The following is a 27,251-nucleotide window of genomic DNA, read 5'->3' on the forward strand; positions in this document are numbered from 1 at the left end:
TCACATGCGATATATCGCGAGCGCAAAAACCACACTTTTTTACATTCGATTCCATACAATTCCATTTGATCACGACAAATAACAAGTGCACCACCAACGACCTGGAGGAGTCAACACGACGCTCACAGGGCCGCACATCGGATTGGATCATATACACAGCAAAAATGCACGATTTCCCCCTATATATCGGCCCGAATGACCAAATTGAGCTGAAATTGAGCAAGATCGTTCTAGTGTATGGGGCCCTTTAAACTCATCTTGTAAGATGTTACCAAGTCTTTCTCAGCCAAGCCAGGTTAGGGCCCATCAAACAGAGTTATTTGGTTAAGATAATTGGAACATAAGTACGGTTGTAAATGTTAGGAACTGAACTAAACAGAATGAAATATGTAGACAGACACGGGGGAAGCATTCCAGGCCGTAATCATTTTTTATAACACGGAACACAGCCATGGAGAGTTGAGCAGTGCCAGAAGCAGTAGCCTGTACTCTGCTGACTATTAGGCTTATTTATCAATGAGTGATGCATTTCACCGTGAGTGATAAATTGCACCAGCCAATCAGCTCCTTCAGTTTGCGTTTGAAAAATGACAGCTAGGTGCCGATTGGCTGCTGCAATTTATCACTCACGGTGAAATTTGTCACTCATTGATAAATGATCTCATAAATCTGAAATGTAACTTCAAACACTGCATGTCCGCCGAGATGCAGGAAAAGTGTCTCAACTGGTTGCTTTTTTCACCGACGCAATTTTGCAACTAGACGCAAATGTAAAATGCGGGAAATTCAGCAAGAGGGGAAAAAAAAAAAAAAAAGGAATCACATTTTGCTACTTTGGCAGAGATGGCTACAAATTTGAGATGTGACCGGTTCTGCAGAGCCAGCGAATGCACCTCCCTCCCGTACAGGAAACGGGAACAGATGAGCCAGTAACAGGACAGGAGGCGTGGCTTTATTGGTATAAAACATGCTGTGACACTCAGTACACAATCAATCATACACATTACAGCAATGGCCTTGTCATGTTATTTGTGTATTTTGTTGTAGGTTTTTTTTTTGTGTGTGAATTTATATGAATAACATTATTTAAATTCAAGCCAATATCCCATTACATGTTGAAAGAAATACTTACCTATTATATAATGCTGCTTAATGTCTGTCTACCGCATGTGCAGTGAGAGTCAGCGTGTTGGGGGAAAGGGGACAGACGGAAGTTGGGTCACACTGACACAGCAACATCCAACACAGTAATGGCGTCCACCGTGCCAAGAGCCGTAGAAACACACTAATGACGGCTACTAGGCAATTAACACCAGAAGAACCGGGTAAGCAGTGCAGAGAGAGAAAAAAAGTGCAGAGAGAGAGGAAGAAAAGAGGAGAGAGAATTTACACAGGATCCTGTTTGTGTCCCCTCACTCGCATATTCTAAGCCCAGCCATCAATGAGGTTAAAAAAAGATCACTACTTTAGCAGAAAAAGTTTAATTAAATGAAACGCGTCAGCTTGACCATATAGGCGTGGCAGAAAAAATAAGATTTTACTTACCGATAAATCTATTTCTCGTAGTCCGTAGTGGATGCTGGGGACTCCGTCAGGACCATGGGGATTAGCGGCTCCGCAGGAGACAGGGCACAAAAATAAAGCTTTAGGATCAGGTGGTGTGCACTGGCTCCTCCCCCTATGACCCTCCTCCAAGCCTCAGTTAGGATACTGTGCCCGGACGAGCGTACACAATAAGGAAGGATTTTGAATCCCGGGTAAGACTCAAACCAGCCACACCAATCACACCGTACAACTTGTGATCTGAACCCAGTTAACAGTATGACAAACGTAGGAGCCTCTGAACAGACGGCTCACAACAATAACAACCCGATTTTTTTGTAACAATAACTATGTACAAGTATTGCAGACAATCCGCACTTGGGATGGGCGCCCAGCATCCACTACGGACTACGAGAAATAGATTTATCGGTAAGTAAAATCTTATTTTCTCTGACGTCCTAGTGGATGCTGGGGACTCCGTCAGGACCATGGGGATTATACCAAAGCTCCCAAACGGGCGGGAGAGTGCGGATGACTGCAGCACCGAATGAGAGAACTCCAGGTCCTCTTTAGCCAGGGTATCAAATTTGTAGAATTTTACAAACGTGTTCTCCCCCGACCACGTAGCTGCTCGGCAGAGTTGTAATGCCGAGACCCCTCGGGCAGCCGCCCAGGATGAGCCCACCTTCCTTGTGGAATGGGCCTTGATAGATTTAGGCTGTGGCAGGCCTGCCACAGAATGTGCAAGTTGAATTGTGCTACAAATCCAACGAGCAATCGTCTGCTTAGAAGCAGGAGCACCCAGCTTGTTGGGTGCATACAGTATAAACAGCGAGTCAGATTTTCTGACTCCAGCCGTCCTTGAAATATATATTTTCAATGCCCTGACAACGTCCAGCAACTTGGAATCCTCCAAATCGCTAGTAGCCGCAGGCACCACAATAGGCTGGTTCAGGTGAAACGCTGACACCACCTTAGGCAGAAAATGAGGACGCGTCCGCAGTTCTGCCCTGTCCGAATGGAAAATCAGATATGGGCTTTTATACGATAAAGCCGCCAATTCTGACACTCTCCTGGCTGAAGCCAGGGCCAGTAGCATGGTTACTTTCCATGTAAGATATTTCAAATCCACCGATTTGAGTGGCTCAAACCAATGGGATTTGAGAAAATCCAAAACTACATTAAGGTCCCACGGAGCCACTGGGGGCACAACCGGGGTCTGTATATGTAGTACTCCTTTTACAAAAGTTTGGACTTCAGGAACTGAAGCCAATTCTTTCTGGAAGAAAATTGACAGGGCCGAAATTTGAACCTTAATGGACCCCAATTTGAGGCCCATAGACAATCCTGTTTGCAGGAAATGTAGGAATCGACCCAATTGAAATTCCTCCGTGGGGGCCTTCCTGGCCTCACACCACGCAACATATTTTCTCCAAATGCGGTGATAATGTTGTGCAGTCACCTCCTTCCTGGCTTTTACCAGTGTAGGAATGACCTCTTCCGGAATGCCTTTTTCCCTTAGAATTCGGCGTTCAACCGCCATGCCGTCAAACGCAGCCGCGGTAAGTCTTGGAATAGACACGGTCCCTGCTGAAGCAGGTCCCGTCTTAGAGGTAGAGGCCACGGATCTTCCGTGAGCATCTCCTGAAGTTCCGGGTACCAAGTTCTTCTTGGCCAATCCGGAGCCACGAGTATCGTTCTTACTCCCCTTTGCCGTATAATTCTCAGTACTTTTGGTATGAGAGGCAGAGGAGGAAACACATACACTGACTGGAACACCAACGGTGTTACCAGAGCGTCCACAGCTATTGCCTGAGGGTCTCTTGACCTGGCGCAATACCTGTCCAGTTTTTTGTTGAGGCGAGACGCCATCATGTCCACCTTTGGTTTTTCCCAACGGTTCACAATCATGTGGAAAACTTCTGGATGAAGTCCCCACTCTCCCGGGTGTAGATCGTGTCTGCTGAGGAAGTCTGCTTCCCAGTTGTCCACTCCCGGAATGAACACTGCTGACAGTGCTATCACATGATCTTCCGCCCAGCGAAGAATCCTTGCAGCTTCTGCCATTGCTCTCCTGCTTCTTGTGCCGCCCTGTCTGTTTACGTGGGCGACTGCCGTGATGTTGTCCGACTGGATCAACACCGGCTGACCCTGAAGCAGGGGTTTTGCCAGGCTTAGAGTATTGTAAATCGCTCTTAGCTCCAGTATATTTATGTGAAGAGACATCTCCAGGCTTGACCATACTCCCTGGAAGTTTCTTCCCTGTGTGACCGCTCCCCAGCCTCTCAGACTGGCATCCGTGGTCACCAGGACCCAGTCCTGTATGCCGAATCTGCGGCCCTCTAACAGATGAGCACTTTGCAACCACCACAGAAGAGACACTCTTGTCCGTGGCGATAAGGTTATCCGCTGATGCATCTGCAGATGTGATCCGGACCATTTGTCCAGCAGATCCCACTGAAAAGTTCTTGCGTGGAATCTGCCGAATGGAATCGCTTCGTAAGAAGCCACCATCTTTCCCAGGACTCTTGTGCATTGATGCACAGACACTTTCCCTGGTTTTAGGAGGTTCCTGACAAGTTCGGATAACTCCCTGGCTTTCTCCTCCGGAAGAAACACCTTTTTCTGAACCGTGTCCAGAATCATTCCCAGGAACAGCAGACGTGTCGTCGGGGTCAATTGAGATTTTGGAAAATTCAGAATCCACCCGTGCTGTTGCAGCACTACTTGGGTTAGTGCTACTACGTCCCCCAGCTGTTCCCTGGACCTTGCCCTTATCAGGAGATCGTCCAAGTAAGGGATAATTAATACGCCTTTTCTTCGCAGAAGAAACATCATTTCGGCCATTACCTTGGTAAAGACCCGAGGTGCCGTGGACAATCCAAACGGCAGCGTCTGAAACTGATAATGACAGTTTTGCACCACGAACCTGAGGTACCCTTGATGAGAAGGGCAAATTGGGACATGCAGGTAAGCATCCTTGATGTCCAGGGACACCATAAAGTCCCCTTCTTCCAGATTCGCTATCACTGCTCTGAGTGACTCCATCTTGAACTTGAATTTTTGTATGTACAGGTTCAAAGATTTCAGATTTAGAATAGGTCTTACCGAGCCGTCCGGCTTCGGTACCACAAATAGTGTGGAATAATACCCCTTTCCCTGTTGTAGGAGGGGTACCTTGACTATCACCTGCTGAAAATACAGCTTGTGAATGGCTTCCAATACCGTCGCCCTGTCTGAGGGAGACGTTGGCAGAGCAGACTTTAGGAACCGGCGAGGGGGAGACTTCTCGAATTCTAACCTGTAACCCTGAGATACTATCTGCAGGATCCAGGGGTCCACCTGTGAGTGAGCCCACTGTGCACTGAAATTCTTGAGTCGACCCCCCACCGCCCCTGAGTCCGCTTGTAAAGCCCCAACGTCATGCTGAGGGCTTTGCAGAAGCCGGGGGGGGGCTTCTGCTCCTGGGAAGAAGCTGCTTGGTGCACTCTCTTACCCTTTCCTTTGCCTCGGGGCAAATATGACTGTCCTTTCGCCCGCTTGTTCCTATAGGAACGAAAGGACTGCGGCTGAAAAGACGGTGTCTTTTTCTGTTGGGAGGGGACCTGAGGTAAAAAGGTGGATTTCCCGGCTGTTGCCGTGGCCACCAAATCTGATAGACCGACCCCAAATAATTCCTCCCCCTTATACGGTAATACTTCCATATGCCGTTTGGAATCCGCATCACCTGACCATTGTCGCGTCCATAAACTTCTTCTGGCAGATATGGACATTGCACTTACTCTCGATGCCAGAGTGCAAATATCCCTCTGAGCATCTCGCATATAAAGAAAAGCATCCTTTAATTGCTCTAAAGTCAATAAAATACTGTCCCTATCTAGGGTATCAATATTTTCAGTCAGGGAATCCGACCAAACCACCCCAGCACTGCACATCCATGCAGAGGCGATGGCTGGTCGCAGTATAACACCAGTATGAGTGTATATACTTTTCAGGGTAGTTTCCAGCCTCCTATCCGCTGGATCCTTGAGGGCGGCCGTTTCAGGAGACGGTAACGCCACTTGTTTAGATAAGCGTGTGAGCGCCTTATCCACCCTAGGGGGTGTTTCCCAGCGCGCCCTAACCTCTGGCGGGAAAGGATATAATGCCAATAACTTCTTTGAAATTAGCAGTTTTCTATCGGGGTTAACCCACGCTCCATCACACACTTCATTCAATTCGTCTGATTCAGGAAAAACTACAGGTAGTTTTTTCAGACCCCACATAATACCCCTTTTTGTGGTACATGCAGTATCAGAGATATGCAAAGCCTCCTTCATTGCCGTGATCATATAACGTGTGGCCCTACTGGAAAATACGTTTGTTTCTTCACCGTCGACACTAGATTCGGTGTCTGGGTCTGTGTCGACCGACTGAGGTAAAGGGCGTTTTACAGCCCCTGACGGTGTCTGAGACGCCTGTACAGGTACTTACTGGTTTGCCGGCCGTCTCATGTCGTCAACTGATTTTTGTAATGTGCTGACATTATCACGTAATTCCATAAACAAAGCCATCCATTCCGGTGTCGACTCCCTAGGGGGTGACATCACCATTACCGGCAATTGCTCCGCCTCCACACCAACATCGTCCTCATACATGTCGACACACACGTACCGACACACAGGGAATGCTCTTATCGAAGACAGGACCCCACTAGCCCTTTGGGGAGACAGAGGGAGAGTTTGCCAGCACACACCCAAGCGCTATAAATATATAGGAACAACCCTATAGAAGTGTTGTCTCCCTTATAGCAGCTTAATATATATCAAAAAACGCCAAAAAAGTGCCCCCCCCTCTCTGTTTTACCCTGTTTCTGTAGTGCAGGGGAGAGTCCTGGGAGCCTTCCTCGCAGCGGAGCTGAGCAGGAAAATGGCGCTGTGTGCTGAGGAGATAGGCCCCGCCCCCTATTTCGGCGGGCTCTTCTCCGGAGTTTGTGAGACCTGGCAGGGGTTAAATACATCCATATAGCCCCAGGGGCTATATGTGATGTATTTTTTAGCCAGAACAAGGTATTCTCATTGCTGCCCAGGGCGCCCCCTGCAGCGCCCTGCACCCTCCGTGACCGTTGGTGTGAAGTGTGTGACAACAATGGCGCACAGCTGCAGTGCTGTGCGCTACCTCATGAAGACTGAAAAGTCTTCTGCCGCCGGTTTCTGGACCTCTTCACTTTTCGGCATCTGCAAGGGGGTCGGCGGCGCGGCTCCGGGACCGGACTCCATGGCTGGGCCTGTGTTCGATCCCTCTGGAGCTAATGGTGTCCAGTAGCCTAAGAAGCCAATCCATCCTGCACGCAGGTGAGTTCACTTCTTCTCCCCTAAGTCCCTCGATGCAGTGAGCCTGTTGCCAGCAGGACTCACTGTAAAATAAAAAACCTAAAAACTTTTTCTAAGCAGCTCTTTAGGAGAGCCACCTAGATTGCACCCTGCTCGGACGGGCACAAAAACCTAACTGAGGCTTGGAGGAGGGTCATAGGGGGAGGAGCCAGTGCACACCACCTGATCCTAAAGCTTTATTTTTGTGCCCTGTCTCCTGCGGAGCCGCTAATCCCCATGGTCCTGACGGAGTCCCCAGCATCCACTAGGACGTCAGAGAAACATTAAGTGATTTGCAGCACTCGGACACTGCGCTAAATGAAGCCGCCCCTTTCAAGACTAACACCTTTAAAATAGAGATGAGCGGGTTCAAATTTACTCGGTTCTTAACGCCAGAATTATCGCAAGTTCTTTTTTTCTGGATTTTTCTTATTGGCTAACCAAAACACGTGACGTCCGTGAGCCAATAAGGAGATTCGGGTAAATCCGAGTAAAACCGAACCCGCTCATCTCTACTTTAAAATTCTTTTTTGTTCTCCGCTTAAAATATGGCACGAGATGGGCTGTACAGATGCAGCAGATTTATTTAGATTTCTAACATGGCAGGAAGCCAGAATGCCTAGATAACTGTACCTAGAAAGGGCTTATCTCAGTAAATGTTTGTGTGTGCGGTGCAGGGGAGAGTACAGGGCGGCACTGGAGATGAGCAGAAGCACCTGTCTCCATACAAAGACCAGTTCAGAGAAGGTCACGGTGACCTTGAAAGCAACAAAAGCCATCGCTAACAGCATTCAAATCTCTGGCGAGGGGAAACAGGAAAAACACGTACTGGATTACTGCCCTTCCCAGTGAGGATTGCTCTGGCTTTTACTTTGTTCATATTGAAGTTTTTCTGATAGGCTTCGTAGATGAGCTTGGCCAGGGACAGCAGGTCGGTCATCTGGGAATCCTTCGTGTCCTGGTCACATGTTTGGATCTCCGCTGTCAGCTTTGCTTTCTCCGAACGAGGCATCCTTCCAAAGCGAATGGCTGGAGAGACATAATGTAAATATCGGCTCAGCGAGTACTATGTGTGACTGCGTCAGCAGCAGAGATACACTGTATAAAGTGACGTAACGCCAAGCAAAGAGATACACGTGATACCCTGCAAATTTGATGTCCAAAACATTGAAGCTTACACTCTCACATATACAGTATTATGGTGTCTTACCGTTATGTGACATTCCCACACTAAGGCACTTCTCGAACCGGCAATATTGGCACTTGTTTCGATTCTTCTTCTGTATTTTACAGAGCCGTTCACACCGGTCATATGCCAGCTTCAGCCGTATTGTTCTACGGAAAAAACCCTATATAGAAAAAAAAATAAAAAATAATAAATAAATATATATATATATATATATATATATATATATAAAAAATATAAAACACACAAAAGTAGTTTCAGACAACATTGAAATCACAGGCAGTGACTCAAGAAGCGACAAGGTTTCCATAGTAGCATTGCGTGTTATGTTTCTGCGCCACACGTAAGATTGCGTGATAAGATATGCTTGGCCTATTTTTGGAAATGCGATCAAAACTTTTGAATTTTTATTGATCACTGAAATTGCTCAAGAAACACAGTGAGCCTACTAGGGAACCTCGCAGAGAAGACAACCAAGTGAAAAGGAAGCAGGTTAGCGCTGTGTTGTATGTGGACACGTACCTTGCAGCCTTCACACGCGTGTACTCCATAGTGGAATCCAGATGCCTTATCTCCGCACACTCGACATTCAAGACTTAGTGACTTGCAACCCTGCTCTTCCGTACTCCCCGGTGCTGCGGGGAAGGTGATGGAGGATGGACTCGATGCTGGTGACAGGGTGTCTGCAACAAAAACAATGAGGTCACATTCCCACTGTATTTGTTATATAGTCAGGACCCCTAACCACAGCCGCCCTCTCTCTCTAATATCATCACCACTTTGCGCAATTTACAATATATGAAAAGTTACCTATACATAACATTCATTCATATGAAATATAGCTAAACCTGGCCTGCAGGGTAAGCAACAAGGAAAATTGTGGCACGCTGAGACGGATGGCTGTTTTATCTTCATAACACCTCTAAAGCCAGAGCCACAACCTCCAAAGCCCGCACATTGGGGGTCATTCCGAGTTGATCGCTAGCAGCATTTGTTCGTAGCGCAGCGATCAGGCTAAAAAAACAGTAGTTCTGCGCATGCGTATGCGGCGCAATGCGCACGCGCGACGTACGGACACAACGAACAATGTAGTTTTGCACAGGGTCTGGCGATGCATTTCAGTCGCACTGCTTGCCGCAGAGTGATTGACATGAAGTGGGCATTTCTGGGTGGCAACTGACCATTTTCAGGGAGTGTTCGGAAAAACGCAGGTGTGCCAGGAAAAGCGCAGGCGTGGCTGGGCGGGTTTGTGACGTCAAATCCGGAACTGAATAGTCTAAAGTGATCGCAAGCGCTGAGTAGGTTTTGAGCTACTCAGAGCGGCTACGCGATACAACCGTTCGTACTTCTGCTAAGCTAAAATGCACTCCCAGTGGGCTGCGCATAGCGTTTGCACTGCTGCTAAAAACTGCTAGCGAGCGATCAACTCGGAATGACCACCATTGTCACTATATATGATCAGCTGCTGATGGCAACACACAAACTGTCACCTGCAGCTGATAAAGTCACAACCACTGTTACAAAACGACGGCTGATTCAACGACAGAGCAAAGAGCTAAATCTGGGCTGTCCCAACACAAGAGAGTATCCATGCCAAATGCTGCCTGCCTCCGAGACCACTACAAAGGAAGGAAGCTGGGAAGTTAACGCTCTTCAGAACCTGTGTACAAAGTCTGCACAGTGAATTCTAGCCTATAGGCTCATACACATGGGGACTGTATAACATCTGTTAGACGACGTAACCGTGCAGGTTTTTTTTAGTTTTAAAGGGAGCGTTAAGAGGCATGTACTCCAAGATTTACTGTAGCACAGGGGGGATTCAATTAGCTGCAAGGTTAGATCAGAACTACGCCTGCTCATATAACATGAACCAGACGGGCAAGCACAACTTCCTTCCCGTAATTACCCGCTATGTGGGCACAACACCTATGGCTTCATTCAAAATCCCCCAGACAAAAATGCAGATAATATACCCAACTGTACACATCTACGGTTGCACGTTGCTCTGTGGTGGTCATTCCGAGTTGATCGCTCGCTAGCAGTTTTTAGCAGCCGTGCAAACGCTAGGCCGCCGCCCACTAGGAGTGTATTTTAGCTTAGCAGAAGTGCGAACCAAAGGATCGGGGTCTGGGACCCCAGGTAGACAACAAAAAGGTCGACACACCTTAGGTCGATGCCAATTGGTCGACACACCTTAGGTCGACATGGACAAAAGGTCAACAGGAACAAGGTCGACATGGAAAAAGGTCGACATGGGTTTTTTAATGGTTTTTTTGTGTCGTATTCTTCGTAGAGTGACCGGGAACCCCAATTAGTGCACCGCTTCGCTCGCCATGCTTCGGGCATGGTGCCTTCGCTCCGCTCGGCACAGATTACCGTTCCAATCGTAGTCCACGTGGATCGTTAAGTATGAAAAGGTTCCAAAAAAGAAAAAAATTGTGAAAAACTCATGTCGACCTTGTTCCTGTCGACCTTTTGTCCATGTCGACCTAATGTGTGTCGACCTAATGTGTGTCGACCTTTTTGTTGTCGACCTTTTTGTTGTCGACCTGGAGTCCGGATACCAAGGATCGCAGAGCGGCTACAAAGTTTTTTTGTGCAGTTTCAGAGTAGCTCAAAACCTACTCAGCGCTTGCGATCTCTTCAGACCATTCAATTCCTGTTTTGAGTCACAAACACGCCCTGCGTTCGCCCAGCCATGCCTCCGTTTTTCCTGGCACGCCTGCGTTTTTCCGACCACTCCCTGAAAACGGTCAGTTGACGCCCAGAAACGCCCCATTCATGCTAATCACTCTGCGGCCAGCAGTGCGACTGAAATGCATCGCTAGACCTTGTGTGATACTACATCATTCGTTGTAATAGTACGACGCGCGTGCGCATTGCGCCACATACGCATGCGCAGAACTGCCGATTTTTTGCCTCATCGCTGCACAGCGAACGAATGCAGCTAGTGATCAACTCGGAATGACCCCCTGTATACGTTTGGGTAAACAGCCACCACCATTATCGGGGTGCATTTGCGCCAGTCACATACCTAGTGCGAGAGATCCATCTGGAAACAGAAAGATCTCTGACAATTAGGCATAGCCTGCAATTGTGTCATCGGTACACTGTCAGGATGTCGACAGTCAGAAAGCAGACACTATATCGGAACCACAATGCCACACCAGTATGCTGACGTGGCCGTGATGCTACTTAAACCAGGTCGACATTATAAAACTGCTTTAACACCATGTTCAATATTATAAGAGCAACCTTTAGTAGCAATACAACCGTGTCGGGATATTGGTGTGACAGTCTTCTGGGGATATGTGGCATTAAGAACAGTTGCACACACACTCTGTTCTTCCAAGGGGTTGCAACACCGCACGCCTGCGCAGCCTCTCTGGGGGCCGGGAAGGCTGTTCCTGCTTTCCCAGAGAAGAGGCGGCAAGAGCCAAATGTTACCGCCAACTTGGCAGGAGTCACACCACGGCCTGTGCCCAATGACGGGATGGGACCGGAGTGAGACAGCGCCCCTTCCCCGTGCAGGGAAGGACATGCTGCACACCGCACAGGTAGACACTGTGACGCCGTTATTCATATAATGATTTTTTATGTTTTTATAGCAATAATTTCACTCATGAATCAAATTAAAAACAAAAACATTCTTATACGTCTGCATTTCAGTCATGGCTCTAGGGTGTACTATGAATAACCAGAAGCAAGAAAGAGTTTTAACATATTGGAGATTTAAGGAGGTTTTCCCATGTCGCCCTTATCTCAGTGCCTGGTATCTGCTACGACTCCCACATGGCTGGTTGTAATAACATCTGACAAGGAAGCAGGAGAATATAAAAATAAATAAAATAAGACAAAAATGGTAAGGAGGGGGGGCTGGGGGGATCAGAGAGACAGAAGGGAAAACAAGCAGGGACAGGGATCCCCAGAATAGTTACAGGACCGCCACCAGGAAGGAAGAATTGCACGAGCCTGCTACGCGTTTCACAGGTACACCGCCCGCTGAAACGCGTACCAGGTTTATGCAATTTCTTCTTGGACATGCATTACAGGAGTTGATATTGGTCGACACACCTTAGGTCGACATGGACAAAAGGTCAACAGGAACAAGGTCGACATGGAAAAAGGTCGACATGGGTTTTTTAATGGTTTTTTTGTGTCGTATTCTTCGTAGAGTGACCGGGAACCCCAATTAGTGCACCGCTTCGCTCGCCATGCTTCGGGCATGGTGCCTTCGCTCCGCTCGGCACAGATTACCGTTCCAATCGTAGTCCACGTGGATCGTTAAGTATGAAAAGGTTCCAAAAAAGAAAAAAATTGTGAAAAACTCATGTCGACCTTGTTCCTGTCGACCTTTTGTCCATGTCGACCTAATGTGTGTCGACCTAATGTGTGTCGACCTTTTTGTTGTCGACCTTTTTGTTGTCGACCTGGAGTCCGGATACCAAGGATCGCAGAGCGGCTACAAAGTTTTTTTGTGCAGTTTCAGAGTAGCTCAAAACCTACTCAGCGCTTGCGATCTCTTCAGACCATTCAATTCCTGTTTTGAGTCACAAACACGCCCTGCGTTCGCCCAGCCATGCCTGCGTTTTTCCTGGCACGCCTGCGTTTTTCCGACCACTCCCTGAAAACGGTCAGTTGACGCCCAGAAACGCCCCATTCATGCTAATCACTCTGCGGCCAGCAGTGCGACTGAAATGCATCGCTAGACCTTGTGTGATACTACATCATTCGTTGTAATAGTACGACGCGCGTGCGCATTGCGCCACATACGCATGCGCAGAACTGCCGATTTTTTGCCTCATCGCTGCACAGCGAACGAATGCAGCTAGTGATCAACTCGGAATGACCCCCTGTATACGTTTGGGTAAACAGCCACCACCATTATCGGGGTGCATTTGCGCCAGTCACATACCTAGTGCGAGAGATCCATCTGGAAACAGAAAGATCTCTGACAATTAGGCATAGCCTGCAATTGTGTCATCGGTACACTGTCAGGATGTCGACAGTCAGAAAGCAGACACTATATCGGAACCACAATGCCACACCAGTATGCTGACGTGGCCGTGATGCTACTTAAACCAGGTCGACATTATAAAACTGCTTTAACACCATGTTCAATATTATAAGAGCAACCTTTAGTAGCAATACAACCGTGTCGGGATATTGGTGTGACAGTCTTCTGGGGATATGTGGCATTAAGAACAGTTGCACACACACTCTGTTCTTCCAAGGGGTTGCAACACCGCACGCCTGCGCAGCCTCTCTGGGGGCCGGGAAGGCTGTTCCTGCTTTCCCAGAGAAGAGGCGGCAAGAGCCAAATGTTACCGCCAACTTGGCAGGAGTCACACCACGGCCTGTGCCCAATGACGGGATGGGACCGGAGTGAGACAGCGCCCCTTCCCCGTGCAGGGAAGGACATGCTGCACACCGCACAGGTAGACACTGTGACGCCGTTATTCATATAATGATTTTTTATGTTTTTATAGCAATAATTTCACTCATGAATCAAATTAAAAACAAAAACATTCTTATACGTCTGCATTTCAGTCATGGCTCTAGGGTGTACTATGAATAACCAGAAGCAAGAAAGAGTTTTAACATATTGGAGATTTAAGAGGTTTTCCCATGTCGCCCTTATCTCAGTGCCTGGTATCTGCTACGACTCCCACATGGCTGGTTGTAATAACATCTGACAAGGAAGCAGGAGAATATAAAAATAAATAAAATAAGACAAAAATGGTAAGGAGGGGGGGCTGGGGGGATCAGAGAGACAGAAGGGAAAACAAGCAGGGACAGGGATCCCCAGAATAGTTACAGGACCGCCACCAGGAAGGAAGAATTGCACGAGCCTGCTACGCGTTTCACAGGTACACCGCCCGCTGAAACGCGTACCAGGTTTATGCAATTTCTTCTTGGACATGCATTACAGGAGTTGATATTTTCCTACCCACCACTGTGACACCCGAATCAGTCATCTTCAATTTGCAGCGAACTTTTAATAAAGTTGAAGCCAATTCAACTAAGTGGTACTGATTTTTCAATTGGTAGAGACTGCGCCAAGAGGAACCCTATAAACTGTGGATTCATAAAGAGATGTTCTGGATCCCTCCCTTCCTTTTAAAAGGTGCAGATCTCTTTCTTCAGCATATATAGCATGCAGCCATGCGCCACATACTTTGAAGTTGTTATAGCGGTTTTGAGAATTGCAAGGGGATCGAAGGAGCTTTCATGGTGTAGCCAATTGTGATCTCACTTTAAGCAGAGGGGTAATGCTCTATCATTGGGGAGACTGTACAGTAGATCCTATCCAGTGTGCCCAATACACATCTTACAATCCAGAATATCAATTCCCGCACACATCTCCTTCCTCGCTCACCCGTTAGGTCCGTGCTGACCGATCCATTCGAGCCAGGGCTGTTCCCGAGATACTGGTACTCGGCTGCACTAAACGAATTGGAACCATCATCTTCGATGCCTTGGGAGAGGTCCTGGATGACCTCAATACCCTGGAGGAACTCCCCGGGCAGCGGGCTCCCTAGGTCACCGTCCTCCAAGGGAGTTACGGAGCAGAATTCTCCATTGGCGTCTACCATGATGGCAGACATTGCAAGCTGTTTCCGTGACCATTACACTGCAAGAGAAAGAGAGAAAAAAATAAGATTTTAAACCTACCGGTAAATCTTTTTCTCCTAGTCCGTAGAGGATGCTGGGGACTCCGAAAGGACCATGGGGTATAGACGGGCTCCACAGGAGACATGGGCACTCTAAAGACTTTAGATGGGTGTGCACTGGCTTCTCCCTCTATGCCCCTCCTCCAGACCTCAGTTAGAGAACTATGCCCAGAGGAGACGGACAGTATGAGGAAAGGATTTTTGTTAATCTAAGGGCGAGATACATACCAGCCCACACCATCCACACCGTATAACTTGGAACATATGAACCAGTTAACAGTATGAAACAAAACAGCATCAGCCCGAGACTGATCAAAACTGTAACATAACCCTTATGTAAGCAATAACTATATACAAGTCTTGCAGAATTTAGTCCGCACTGGGACGGGCGCCCAGCATCCTCTACGGACTAGGAGAAAAAGATTTACCGGTAGGTTTAAAATCTTATTTTCTCTTACGTCCTAGAGGATTGCTGGGGACTCCGTAAGGACCATGGGGATTATACCAAAGCTCCAAACCGGGCGGGAGAGTGCGGATGACTCTAAGCACCGAATGAGCAAACACAAAGTCCTCCTCAGCCAGGGTATCAAACTTGTAGAATTTAGCAAAAGTGTTTGTCGCCGCTCTGCAAAGCTGTAATGCCGAGACGCCTCGGGCAGCCGCCCAAGAAGAGCCCACCTTCCTAGTGGAATGGGCCTTTACCGAATTTGGTAACGGCAATCCCGCCGTAGAATGAGCCTGCTGAATCGTGTTACAGATCCAGCGAGCAATAGTCCGTTTAGAAGCAGGAGCGCCAAAGCTTGTTGGCTGCATACAGGACAAACAGTGCCTCTGTTTTCCTAACCCGAGCCGTCCTGGCTACATAAATTTTTAAGGCCCTGACTACATCAAGGGACTTGGAATCCTCCAAGTCACCCGTAGCCACAGGCACCACGATAGGTTGGTTCACATGAAAAGATGAAACCCCCTTAGGCAAAAATTGAGGACGAGTCCTTAATTCTGCTCTATCCACATGGAAAATCAGATAGGGGCTCTTGTGAGACAAAGCCGCCAATTCGGACACCCGCCGTGCAGATGCCAAGGCCAACAACATGACCACCTTCCAAGTGAGAAATTTTAAATCAACCGTTTGAAGAAGCTCAAACCAGTGAGATTTTAGGAACTGTAACACCACGTTAAGGTCCCATGGTGCCACTGGGGGCACAAAAGGAGGCTGGATGTGCAGCACTCCCTTTACAAAAGTCTGGACTTCTGGGAGAGAAGCCAATTCCTTCTGAAAGAAAATTGATAGGGCCGAAATCTGTACCTTAATGGAGCCTAACTTTAGGCCCATATCCACTCCTGTCTGTAGAAAGTGGATAAAACGGCCCAGATGGAAATCTTCAGCAGGAGCATTCTTGGCTTCACACCAAGATACATACATCCTCCAGATGCGGTGATAATGTTTCGCCGTTACCTCCTTCCTAGCCTTAATCCGGAATACCTTTCCCCGCTAGGATTTGGTGTTCAACCGCCATGCCGTCAAACGTAACCGCGGTAAGTCTTGGAACACGCAGGGCCCCTGCTGCAATAGGTCTTCCCTGAGAGGAAGAGGCCACGGATCTTCTGTGAGCATTTCCTGAAGATCTGAATACCAGGTCCTTCGAGGCCAATCCGGAATAAGGAGTATTGTCTGCACTCTTTTTCGTCTTATGATTCTCAGTATTTTTGAGATGAGCGGAAGAGGAGGGAACACATAGACCGACTGAAACACCCATGGTGTCACCAGGGCGTCCACCGCTACTGCCTGAGGGTCCCTTGACCTGGCACAATACCTCCGAAGCTTCTTGTTGAGGCGTGACGCCATCATGTCTATTTGTGGAAGTCCCCACTGACTTGTTATCTCTGCAAAAACTTCTTGATGAAGTCCCCACTCTCCTGGATGGAGATCGTGTCTGCTGAGGAAGTCTGCTTCCCAGTTGTCCACTCCCGGAATGAAGACTGCTGACAGAGCGCTTGCGTAATTTTCCGTCCAGCGAAGAATCCTGGTGGCTTCCGCCATTGCCACTCTGCTCCTTGCCCCGCCTTGGCGGTTTACATGAGCCACAGCTGTGACGTTGTCTGATTGAATCAGAACCGGTAGGTCGCGAAGAAGATTCTCCGCTTGTCGTAGGCCGTTGTATATGGCCCTCAATTCCAGTACGTTGATGTGTAGACAAGCCTCCTTGCTTGACAATAGTCCCTGAAAATTTCTTCCTTGTGTGACTGCTCCCCATCCTCGGAGGCTCGCGTCCGTGGTCACCAGAACCCAGTCTTGAATGCCGAACCTGCGACCTTCGAGAAGGTGAGCACTCTGCAGCCACCACAGGAGAGACACCCTGGCCCTGGGGGACAGGCTTATTTTCTGATATATTTTCTAAATGGGACCCCGACCACTTGTCCAGAAGGTCCCACTGAAACGTCCTGGCATGGAACCTGCCGAAGGGGATGGCCTCGTAGGTCGCCACCATTTTTCCCAGTACTCGAGTGCATTGATTGACTGACACTTTTTTCGGTTTTAACAGGTCTCTGACCGTGTTCTGGAGTTCCTGGGCTTTCTCCATCGGGAGAAAAACCCTCTTTTGTTCCGTGTCCAGAATCATGCCTAAGAAAGATAGCCGAGTCGTTGGAATCAACTGACTTTGGTAGATTTAGAATCCAGCCATGCTGCTGCAGCACTCTCAGGGAGAGGGACACGCTTTTCTGCAATTGATCTCTCGATCTCGCTTTTATCAGGAGATCGTCCAAGTACGGGATAATTGTGATTCCCTGCCTACGCAGGAGCACCATCATTTCCGCCATTACCTTGGTGAAAATCCTCGGGGCCGTGGAAAGCCCAAACGGCAACGTCTGAAACTGGTAATGACAGTACTGTACAGCGAATCTCAGGTATGCCTGATGAGGGGGAAATATGGGGACATGAAGGTATGCATCCTTTATGTCTAGTGACACCATAAAATCCCCCCCTTCCATGCTGGAGATAACTGCCCCGGAGCGATTCCATCTTGAATTTGAACTTTTTCAAGTACAGGTTTAGGGATTTTAGATTTAGAATGGGTCTGACCGAGCCATCCGGTTTCGGGACCACAAACAGGGTTGAATAGTACCCCTTCCCCTGTTGCACTAGGGGAACCTTGAAAATCACTTGTTGTTGACACAGTTTTTGAATTGCAGCTAAAACGATCTCCCTTTCTGGAGGAGAAGCTGGTAAAGCCGATTTGAAAAATCGGCGAGGAGGCACGTCTTCAAATTCCAGCTTGTAGCCTTGGGATACAATTTCCATCGCCCAAGGATCCACGTCTGACTGAACCCAGACATGGCTGAAGAGTCGAAGACGTGCCCCCACCGGCGCGGACTCCCTCAGAGGAGCCCCAGCGTCATGCGGTGGATTTAGTAGAAGCCGGGGAGGACTTCTGCTCCTGGGAACTAGCCGTAGCAGGCATTCTTTTCCCTCTACCCTTACCTCTGGCGAGGAAGGAAGAGCCCCGACCTCTTCTGGACTTCTGCGACCGAAAGGACTGCATCTGATATTGTGGTGTTTTCTTTTGCTGTGGGGGAACATAAGGTAAAAAAGTAGATTTACCCACGGTAGCTGTGGAAACCAGGTCCGCGAGACCTTCCCCAAATAAAACCTCACCCTTGTAAGGCAAAACTTCCATATGTCTCTTTGAGTCTGCATCTCCCGTCCATTGGCGGGTCCACAGGGCTCGCCTAGCAGAAATCGCCATGGCGTTGGCTCTCGAACCTAACAGCCCAACGTCTCTCGAAGCGTCTTTCATATATAAGACTGCATCTTTAATGTGACCTAAGGTCAATAAAATGCTATCCCTATCTAGGGTATCAATGTCAGATGACAAGGTATCTGCCCAAGCTGCTACAGCGCTACAAACCCAAGCCAACGGTATTGCCGGTCTGAGCAAGGCACCCATATGTGCATAAATTGATTTTAAGGTAGTTTCCTGTCTGCGATCAGCAGGATCCTTGAGGGCTGCCGTGTCTGGAGACGGTAACGCCACCTTTTTGGACAAGCGCGTTAAAGCCTTGTCCACCCTGGGCGAGGATTCCCACCGTAACCTGTCCTGTGCAGGGCAAGGATACGCCATAAAAATTCTCTTGGGAATCTGCAGTTTCTTGTCTGGAGTTTCCCAAGCCTTTTCACATATCGCGTTCAGCTCATGAGATGGGGGAAAGGTTACCTCAGGTTTCTTTTCCTTAAACATGCATACCCTCGTGTCAGGGACCGAGGGGTCATCTGTGATATGCAAAACATCTTTTATTGCAATAATCATATAATGAATACTTTTGGCCACCCTTGGGTGTAACCTTGCATCATCGTAGTCGACACTGGAGTCAGAATCCGGGTCGGTATCAGTGTCTGCTACTTGGGACAGGGGACGTTTGAGACCCTGGAGGGCCCTGTGATACAGCCAAAGCCATGGATTGACTCCCTGTCTTTTCTCTGGACTCTGCTTTGTCCATTCTCTTATGTAATAAAGACACATTTGCATTTAAAACATTCCACATATCCAGCCAATCAGGTGTCGGCGTCGCCGACGAAGACACCACAATCATCTGCGCCACCTCCTCCATAGATGAGCCTTCCGCTTCAGACATGCCGACACACACGTACCGACACCCCCACACACTCAGGGAGATTTATATATATATATATATATATATATATATATATATATAGTCCCCCAATAAGGCCCTTTGGAGAGACAGAGAGTATGCCAGCACACACCCAGCGCCACCGGACACTGGAATAAAATCCCAGTCAGTACAGCGCTTTTATAAATATACTCACTGCGCCAATTAAATGTGCCCCCCCACTCTTTTTTGCCCTCTTTACTTGTGTTCAGCAGGGGAGAGTCCGGGGAGCCAGCTTCTCTGCAGCGTGCTGTGGAGAAAATGGCGCTGGTTAGTGCTGAGGAATCAAGCTCCGCCCCCTTACCGGCGGGCTTCGATCCCGCTCAAATCTTTATACTGGCGGGGGGTTTTGCAATATACTGCCTCCGCAGTATATATCTATGCCAGTGTCCCCAGAGGGTTAATAATTGCTGCCCAGGGCGCCCCCCCCTGCGCTCTGCACCCATACAGTGCTGCCAGTGTGTGTGTGTGTGTGTGTGTTGGGAGCAATGGCGCGCAGCATTACCGCTGCGCGTTACCTCATAGAAGATCTGAAGTCTTCTGCCGCCTTTGAAGTCTTCTATCTTCTCATACTCACCCGGCTTCTATCTTCCGGCTCTGTGAGGAGGACGGCGGCGCGGCTCCGGGACGAACGGCGAGGGTGAGACCTGCGTTCCGACCCTCGGGAGCTAATGGTGTCCAGTAGCCTAAGAAGCAGAGCCTATCATTTAAGTAGGTCTGCTTCTCTCCCCTCAGTCCCACGATGCAGGGAGCCTGTTGCCAGCAGTGCTCCCTGAAAATAAAAAACCTAACAAAAAGTCTTTTTTCAGAGAAACTCAGTAGAGCTCTCTTGCAGTGCACCCAGTCTCCTCTGGGCACAGGATCTAACCGAGGTCTGGAGGAGGGGCATAGAGGGAGGAGCCAGTGCATACCCATCTAAAGTCTTTAGAGTGCCCATGTCTCCTGCGGAGCCCGTCTATACCCCATGGTTCTTACGGAGTCCCCAGCATCCTCTAGGACGTAAGAGAAATATAATTTATAATTAGAAACAACAAAACACATACAAAACATAGATGTTCATTCCAGAATCACCAATTAATGGAATTTATTAATGTAATGGCCCTGTGCAGTACCATCTATCAAGGTCATAGCCATACAGGTTACTCAACAGCAAGTTTGGCCTCCTGCTCACTTGAAGCACAAGGAGGCGCCTTTGAGGAATAACCACCTTTAGGACCCTCGCAGACGGGTCATGTTGCCATCTCACTTGGCGAAACACTTTATAGCTCACTTGGGTTCTCCCAAGATAATGCCTCACTACTAAAGGCCTGATTTGCATGAGGTATTGGAACTGGGATAGTCTGCAGTTAACGACTGTGCGTATAATCGCCAATAGCTGATTTCTGCTCGTATAGCCATAGGCCGCAAGCAGAGATCAGCTCCGAGACGCATCCCGTGTAGGAGGGAGCTCTCGACTACTTGACCGAGAAGCTTTGATGTGCAGGAGAAAGCAGCATCAGAAAGGCATGGAACTGCTGGTGGCTCATCCCAGGCACAACATTGCTTCTTTTATTCTGCATAGTGGTGGGCAGTTATCTGTGATGTGCGTAGCCACCGCACCTCACAAATCATTAAATTGCCCCCATAAAACGTTAAGGATAAAAAAAGATATATATACCACGAACCTCACTAGAAGGGATCGTTTGCCAGTTCCTCCATCTAATGGTATTTTTAACCCTTGGAAAATCTAGATGAAGCCCTGGTATAAGTTTCTAGAATTCCATAAAACATGTCTGCAACATCTAAGCCAGGACATTCTATTACTATGATCTGCTTAATTGTTCCAGTTACTGGTGACAGAGAGCAAGGGCCGTCACCTGATACTCCACATAGTGTACATATAATAGCTGTGTAAACGGGAAGGCTGGCAGATAACACAGGCTCAAGGTCACACACATTGCGACACAAGACCTGCATTTCTGCCAATGGCTCCTCACTGACAGTCGTCGCCTTATGTCATGAAAGATTCCCCACAGGCCGCCTATCCCTGCCGGTGCATACGTCATATAGGGAGCTGCACCACTGTGCAACAATCACTCACTCATTGGTGGTCATTCCGAGTTTTTCGCTAGCTGTTTTCGTTCGCAGCGCAGCGATTAGGCAAAAAAGTGGGACTTCTGCGCATGCGTGTGCGGCGCAATGCGCGACGTACTTTCACAAAAGCCGATGTTTTTTTACACAAGGTCTAGCGAAGCTTTCAGTCGCACTGCTGGCCACTAAGTAATTGACAGCATGGGGGCGTTTCTGGGTGTCAACTGACCGTTTTCAGGGAGTGATAGAAAAAAACGCAGGCGTGTCTGGAAAAATGCAGGCGTGGCTGGCCGAACGCAGGGCGTGTTTGTGACGTCAAAACAGGAACTGAATGGTCTGAAGTGTTCGCAAGCGCTGAGTAGGTCTGAAGCTACTCTGAAACTGCTTAAAAATAATTTGCAGCGGTTCTGCGATCCTTTCGTTCACACTTCTGCTAAGCTAAGATACACTCCCAGAGGGCAGCGGCTTAGCGTTTGCACGGCTGCTAAAAGCAGCTAGCGAGCAAACAACTCGGAATGAGGGCCATTATGTCAGCCAGTATTGCCACATTCCCAACAATACCATGCATTTTATAAAGGACACGTCCACTTGTTTATGTAGCAGGCTGGTGGGGTCTATTATACCAGTATAACTTCACTTGCATCGTGGATTCATTGGTTAGATACACTCTACATCACCGCACTAGATTATGCCTTCTCTCTGCAAGGTACTGGCATGATCTGCAGACCGCCCTCACCGCCACGGTTTCTGCCAGGCAGGGTAAGCTCCGCATACAGGGGGTCATTCCGAGTTGATCGCTCGCTAGCAGTTTTTAGCAGCCGTGCAAATGCATTGTCGCCGCCCACTGGGGAGTGTATTTTCACTTTGCAGAAGTGCGAACGCTTGTGCAGCAGAGCGCCTGCAAAATCTTTTTGTGCAAAACAAGACCAGCCCTGTAGTTACTCTTCGTGTGCGTTGATTCTAACGATGGAGGGACGGCTTTTGACGTCACACACCCGCCCAGCCACACCTGCATTTTTTCTGCCACGCCTGCGTTTTTTCAAACACTCTCAGAAAACGGTCAGTTGCCACCCAGAAACGCCCTCTTTCTGTCAATCTCCTTGCGGCCGGCTGTGCGATTGGAATCGTCGTTAGAACCAGTACAAAACCACAATGGACTTCGTACCCGTACGACGCGCGTGCGCATTGCGGAGCATATGCATGCGCAGATTAGCCGTTTTTTTCACTGAATGCTACGCAGCGAACAACAGCAGCTAGCGATCAACTCGGAATGACTCCCATAGTACTAGGGAGAAGGTTACTCAGAATATTGACCTAATTTTAGGTACGCTATTAGAAAGTGTATCCGACATATAAAAATTAGAAGGTGCATGTTATCCACTAAAGGTTACAACATAACAAAAAGGAGATCACCACTCACATAGCTGACCAAATGCTGTTGTGTTTTGTCATCAACTTTTTCTATAAGTAAAATGGCAATCTGCAGGTTTTCCCGCTACCAATGATTTTAATTTACTAACTCGTACATGGGCCCGCATTCCGAGTTGATCGCTAGCTGCTTTCGGTCGCAGCGCGGCGATAAGGGGAAAAAGCGGCATTTATGCGCATGCGTACGGGACACAAGGCCAAGCAACGCTTTTCTGTCGCTCTGCTGATCGGTGAGTGATTGACAGGAAGTGGGTGTTTCTGGGTGGTAACTGACCATTTTCAGGGAGTGTGCTAAAAAACGCAGGCGTGACAGGTAAAAACGCAGGCGTGCCTGGGGAAACGGGGGAGTGGCTGGCCGAACGCAGGGCGTGTTTGTGACGTCAAAGCAGGAACTAAACTGACTGAGGTGATCGCAAGGTAGGAGTAGGTTTTGAGGTGCTCAGAAACTGCATGAAAATTTGTGCGCGCACTTCTGCTAACCTAAGTTACACTCCCAGAGGGCGGCTTAGCGTGTGCAATGTTGCTAAAAGCAGCTAGCGAGCGATCAACTCGGAATGAGGGCCATTGCCTCTTGCAAACGTTTGCTGAATATATCGTTTTACCTTTCTGTGTTTTTCACTATGGCATTTATACCATCCAGGCAGAGTAGTTTGTTTTAGTTGCCCTGGAGGCGCCCTGCTCTGTATGCTAGATACCAGCCTGTCAGCCAGGTGAAGAGCATGGAAAAATGGTATGTGTGTTTCAGCAAAGTGGCAGGAGGGCATGTGCCTACCACGCATGAAAATCTCCTCACACACAGAATACAATGTAGCATGGGTTATAAAATCATCACATATTTCATATTAATGTTGCAGAGCGGATACCTGCGGTACACAAAGTAGAAAATTCAGTTCTCAGCAATGGTTGGCGACGTGCCATCCCGGAGTGGCGGGATGTATATATCGGCGTACAGGAAACGTAGCAATGTTTGGCTGGGTGTGGTTTGTTGGGTCGACTAGACTTAGGTCGACAGTTTATAGGTCGACAATAAATAGGTCGACAGAGACTATTTCGACAGGTCACTCTAGGTCGACATGAGTATTTTCACTTTTTTTGGTGTCGTTTTTTTCCATACAGTGACCGGGAACCCCAATTAGTGCACCGTGTCCCCTTGCATGGCTCACTTCGCTCGCCATGCTTCGGGCAAGGTTACCGTTCCCAATTGTAGTCCACGTGGATCGTAAAATATGAAAAGTTCTTAAAAAAAAAAAAAAAAAAAGGTGAAAAACTCATGTCGACCTTTTGTCATGTCGACCTAGAAACCATGTTGACCTACTTACTGTCGACCAATAGTGGTCGACCCAGACAGTGTCGACCTAAAGACCGGATACCGTTTGGCTACCGTAATACACCTCCGGGTGTGCAGCCAAACATTGCCCAAACCGTCTTCCTCAATAACACAAAGCCTTTGCTCTGACAAGTTCCTGACTCCGCGTGACCGGGATATATGTCACATTGGGGGGGCTATTTCATAGCCCACCCTGGTGAATTTCTATACTTTCTGTGGTTTGTTTTTTTAATTTCTTTTTAAGATACATTTTTACATTTATATAACAACTAGTAATAATAATAATAATAATAATAATAATAATAATAATAATAATAATATACTATTATTACTTTTTATATACAAGTACAAATAGCAGCATTTCTGGAGTTTTCCATAACGGACAATGGTCCCGATTCATAGCTAATGCGGCCACAGATGTGATTTTTCACTCTGAAGAACTGCGTAAATATGCTAATGTAACAGCCGCCGGAGCCTCCGAATCAGAATGGCGGCCGCAGCAACTGAGACGCCGGAGACGTGATCTCTGCGTACAGGATCACAGTCGGCGGCTGATATATGCCCTGAAACCAGTCCCCGACACGCCCGCCTTTTTTCCGTACTGCCCGCAAAACAGCATCTCCCTGTCAATCACTTATGAATGAATCGTCACTGTGAGCGTAATCGCAAACCAGCTGATGCACATGCGCATTAAGCAGCGACGCCTGCGCTCTTTACCGATAACCATGAAACCACCAGCATAGCGGACAGCCATGAATCAGGTCCAATGATTGATATGAGGCATGGGGGGGGTGCATATCATGCTATAACTGGGCACATCACATGGGCAGTTTAAGAAACCTCTCAGTCTGACGCGGCACGGCGGACACTAGGATCGCCTTGTATTTATAGCTCCGGAGGGCCTGTAACAGCAGCCTAGTCATGTTAATGAAACCAGTCTTACCATCCTATATTCTGCAGAGGTTGGAAATCCTGGCGGTACCAGCATCCCAATTACAGACATCATATTAGCGGGGGAGACATCTGCGCAATCATTCCTCTGGAAAGAAGGAGAGAGTCAAAAAAATTCAGAAAGGCCCAAACAATAAATAAAAATGAAATGACATTTGACAGCAGGAGGCAGAGACGTGGGTCGGTGCGAGGCGGCCGGTGTATTACAGAGAGGCGACAGACACACTGGTTCCCTCTCTCAGAGCGATTAGCGGTGCCTAATGGATTAATCATTACAGATCTGCGCGAGATCATTAACCAGCTGACACGTTCTGCCTGCTCACGCAGTATAATGCCCCGGCATTCTCCTGGTGTGAGACTATGTGACTTCTGTTTCATAATGGTGGAGGGAGTAAGACAATGTATACAAGCCACAGCAGAGGCACTGATCAACACATACATTGCATCTTCCTCTCCAATCACACTACATCTGCCTACAAGCCCTGGCTCCCCTTCCCAATCCAATTCCAGCTTCTCACACTCACTTACACAGCCCATTCCCCTCCCATTTATATCTCCGACCTCATCTACCTTCACACTTCCACCTGCCCCCAGACTATTATTATTATTATTATTATTATTTATATGGTGCCACAAGGGTTCTGCAGCGCCTAACAATGTACATAAACCAATGAGCAGAACAAGAAAGTAATGACACAGCAAAACACAATGTAGGACAAGTACAAGGTACAAGTATATACCAGGCATTCCCAACCCTCAAGGCACACTAAAGGGCCCTACACACAAAGATTATCTGTCCAATCTTTCTGGTTGGAACAAAAAACTGGTAAAGTATGGGAGCAAATGGCACTGACCGCACTAAACACTGGAAAACAGACAAATATGGACTTTCAGACAAATTCGTTAAGTTTGTTTCATTAAACCAGTTTATCTGAACGACCGTTTTTGATAATTTTCTGGATTTTGTGAGCAAATGGTTGATTGTCATTTGATCCCACACATTGCCAAATTTTCTTTCCAAAACAGCCAAATTGGACAGATAGGGGTATATTCAATTCATATTGGATCCTCACCGACAAAGGGGTGTGGTATGGAAGGTCGACAGTAACTAGGTCGACAGGGATGCTAGGTAGACAGGTCAAAAGGTCAACATGAAGTTTTTTTATGGGTTTTTTTTGTCGTTTTCTTCGACGAGTGACCGAGAACCCCAATTAGTGCACCGTGTCCACTCGCCATGCTTCGGGCAAGGCAACCGTACCCAATTGTAGTCCACGTGGATCGTTAAGTATGAAAAGGTTAAAAAGAAAAAAGAAAAAAATCGTGAAAAAACAACAACTCATGTCGCCCTTTTGACCTGTCGACCTAGAACATGTCGACCTAGAGACCCTGTCGACCTATAAACCCTGTCAACCAACAGTGGTCGACCTATATAGTGTCGACATAGAGACCGGATGCCCCGACAAAGAGGATCCGATAGTTCAGTATTCAATGCTGGCTGCAAACGGCCAGCATTCAGACAGTGCAGATTCGACTTGTTAACAAGCCGAATCTGCATTGGGATCCGGTCTGAAGATCGACAGTGTCTAGGTCGACAATGTTTAGGTCGACCACTATAGGTCGACAGTCACTAGGTCGACATGGATGGAAGGTCGACAGGGTTTCTAGGTCGACAGGTCTACAGGTCGACATGAGTTTTTCACATTTTTTTGGGGGGGGGGATTTTTTCATACTTAACGATCCACGTGGACTACGATTGGAAGGGTAAAGTGTGCCGAGCGAAGCGAAGGCACCATGCCCGAAGCATGGCGAGCGAAGCGAGCCATGCGAGGGGACGCGGTGCACTAATTTGGGATCCCGGTCACTTTACGAAGAAAACGACACCCAAAAAAAAAACAAAAAACCTCATGTCGACCTTTAGACCTGTCGACCTAGCACATGTCGACCTAGAAACCCTGTCGACCTTCCATCCATGTCGACCTAGTGACTGTCGACCTATAGTGGTCGACCTAAACATTGTCGACCTAGATACTGTTGATAAAACGAACCACACCCAT

General features: G+C 47.9%; 1 protein-coding gene across 1 annotated transcript in view; it reads right to left on the reverse strand.

Moving 5' to 3' along the window:
* The window catches only part of PPARA (peroxisome proliferator activated receptor alpha), an 88,837-nt gene that overhangs the window by 6,184 nt on the left and 55,402 nt on the right, over nt 1-27,251 (reverse strand). The window contains exons 2-6 of the mRNA XM_063928881.1: nt 25,190-25,285; nt 14,459-14,713; nt 8,602-8,762; nt 8,104-8,242; nt 7,723-7,922 (exon numbers count right to left, since the gene is read on the reverse strand). Coding sequence (XP_063784951.1) covers nt 7,723-7,922; nt 8,104-8,242; nt 8,602-8,762; nt 14,459-14,687 — 729 coding nt within the window. The 5' untranslated portion in view covers nt 14,688-14,713; nt 25,190-25,285. The remainder of the gene's footprint in view (nt 1-7,722; nt 7,923-8,103; nt 8,243-8,601; nt 8,763-14,458; nt 14,714-25,189; nt 25,286-27,251) is intronic.

This window comes from Pseudophryne corroboree, chromosome 6, assembly GCF_028390025.1.
Source record: "Pseudophryne corroboree isolate aPseCor3 chromosome 6, aPseCor3.hap2, whole genome shotgun sequence".
Taxonomy (NCBI): Eukaryota; Metazoa; Chordata; class Amphibia; order Anura; family Myobatrachidae; genus Pseudophryne; species Pseudophryne corroboree.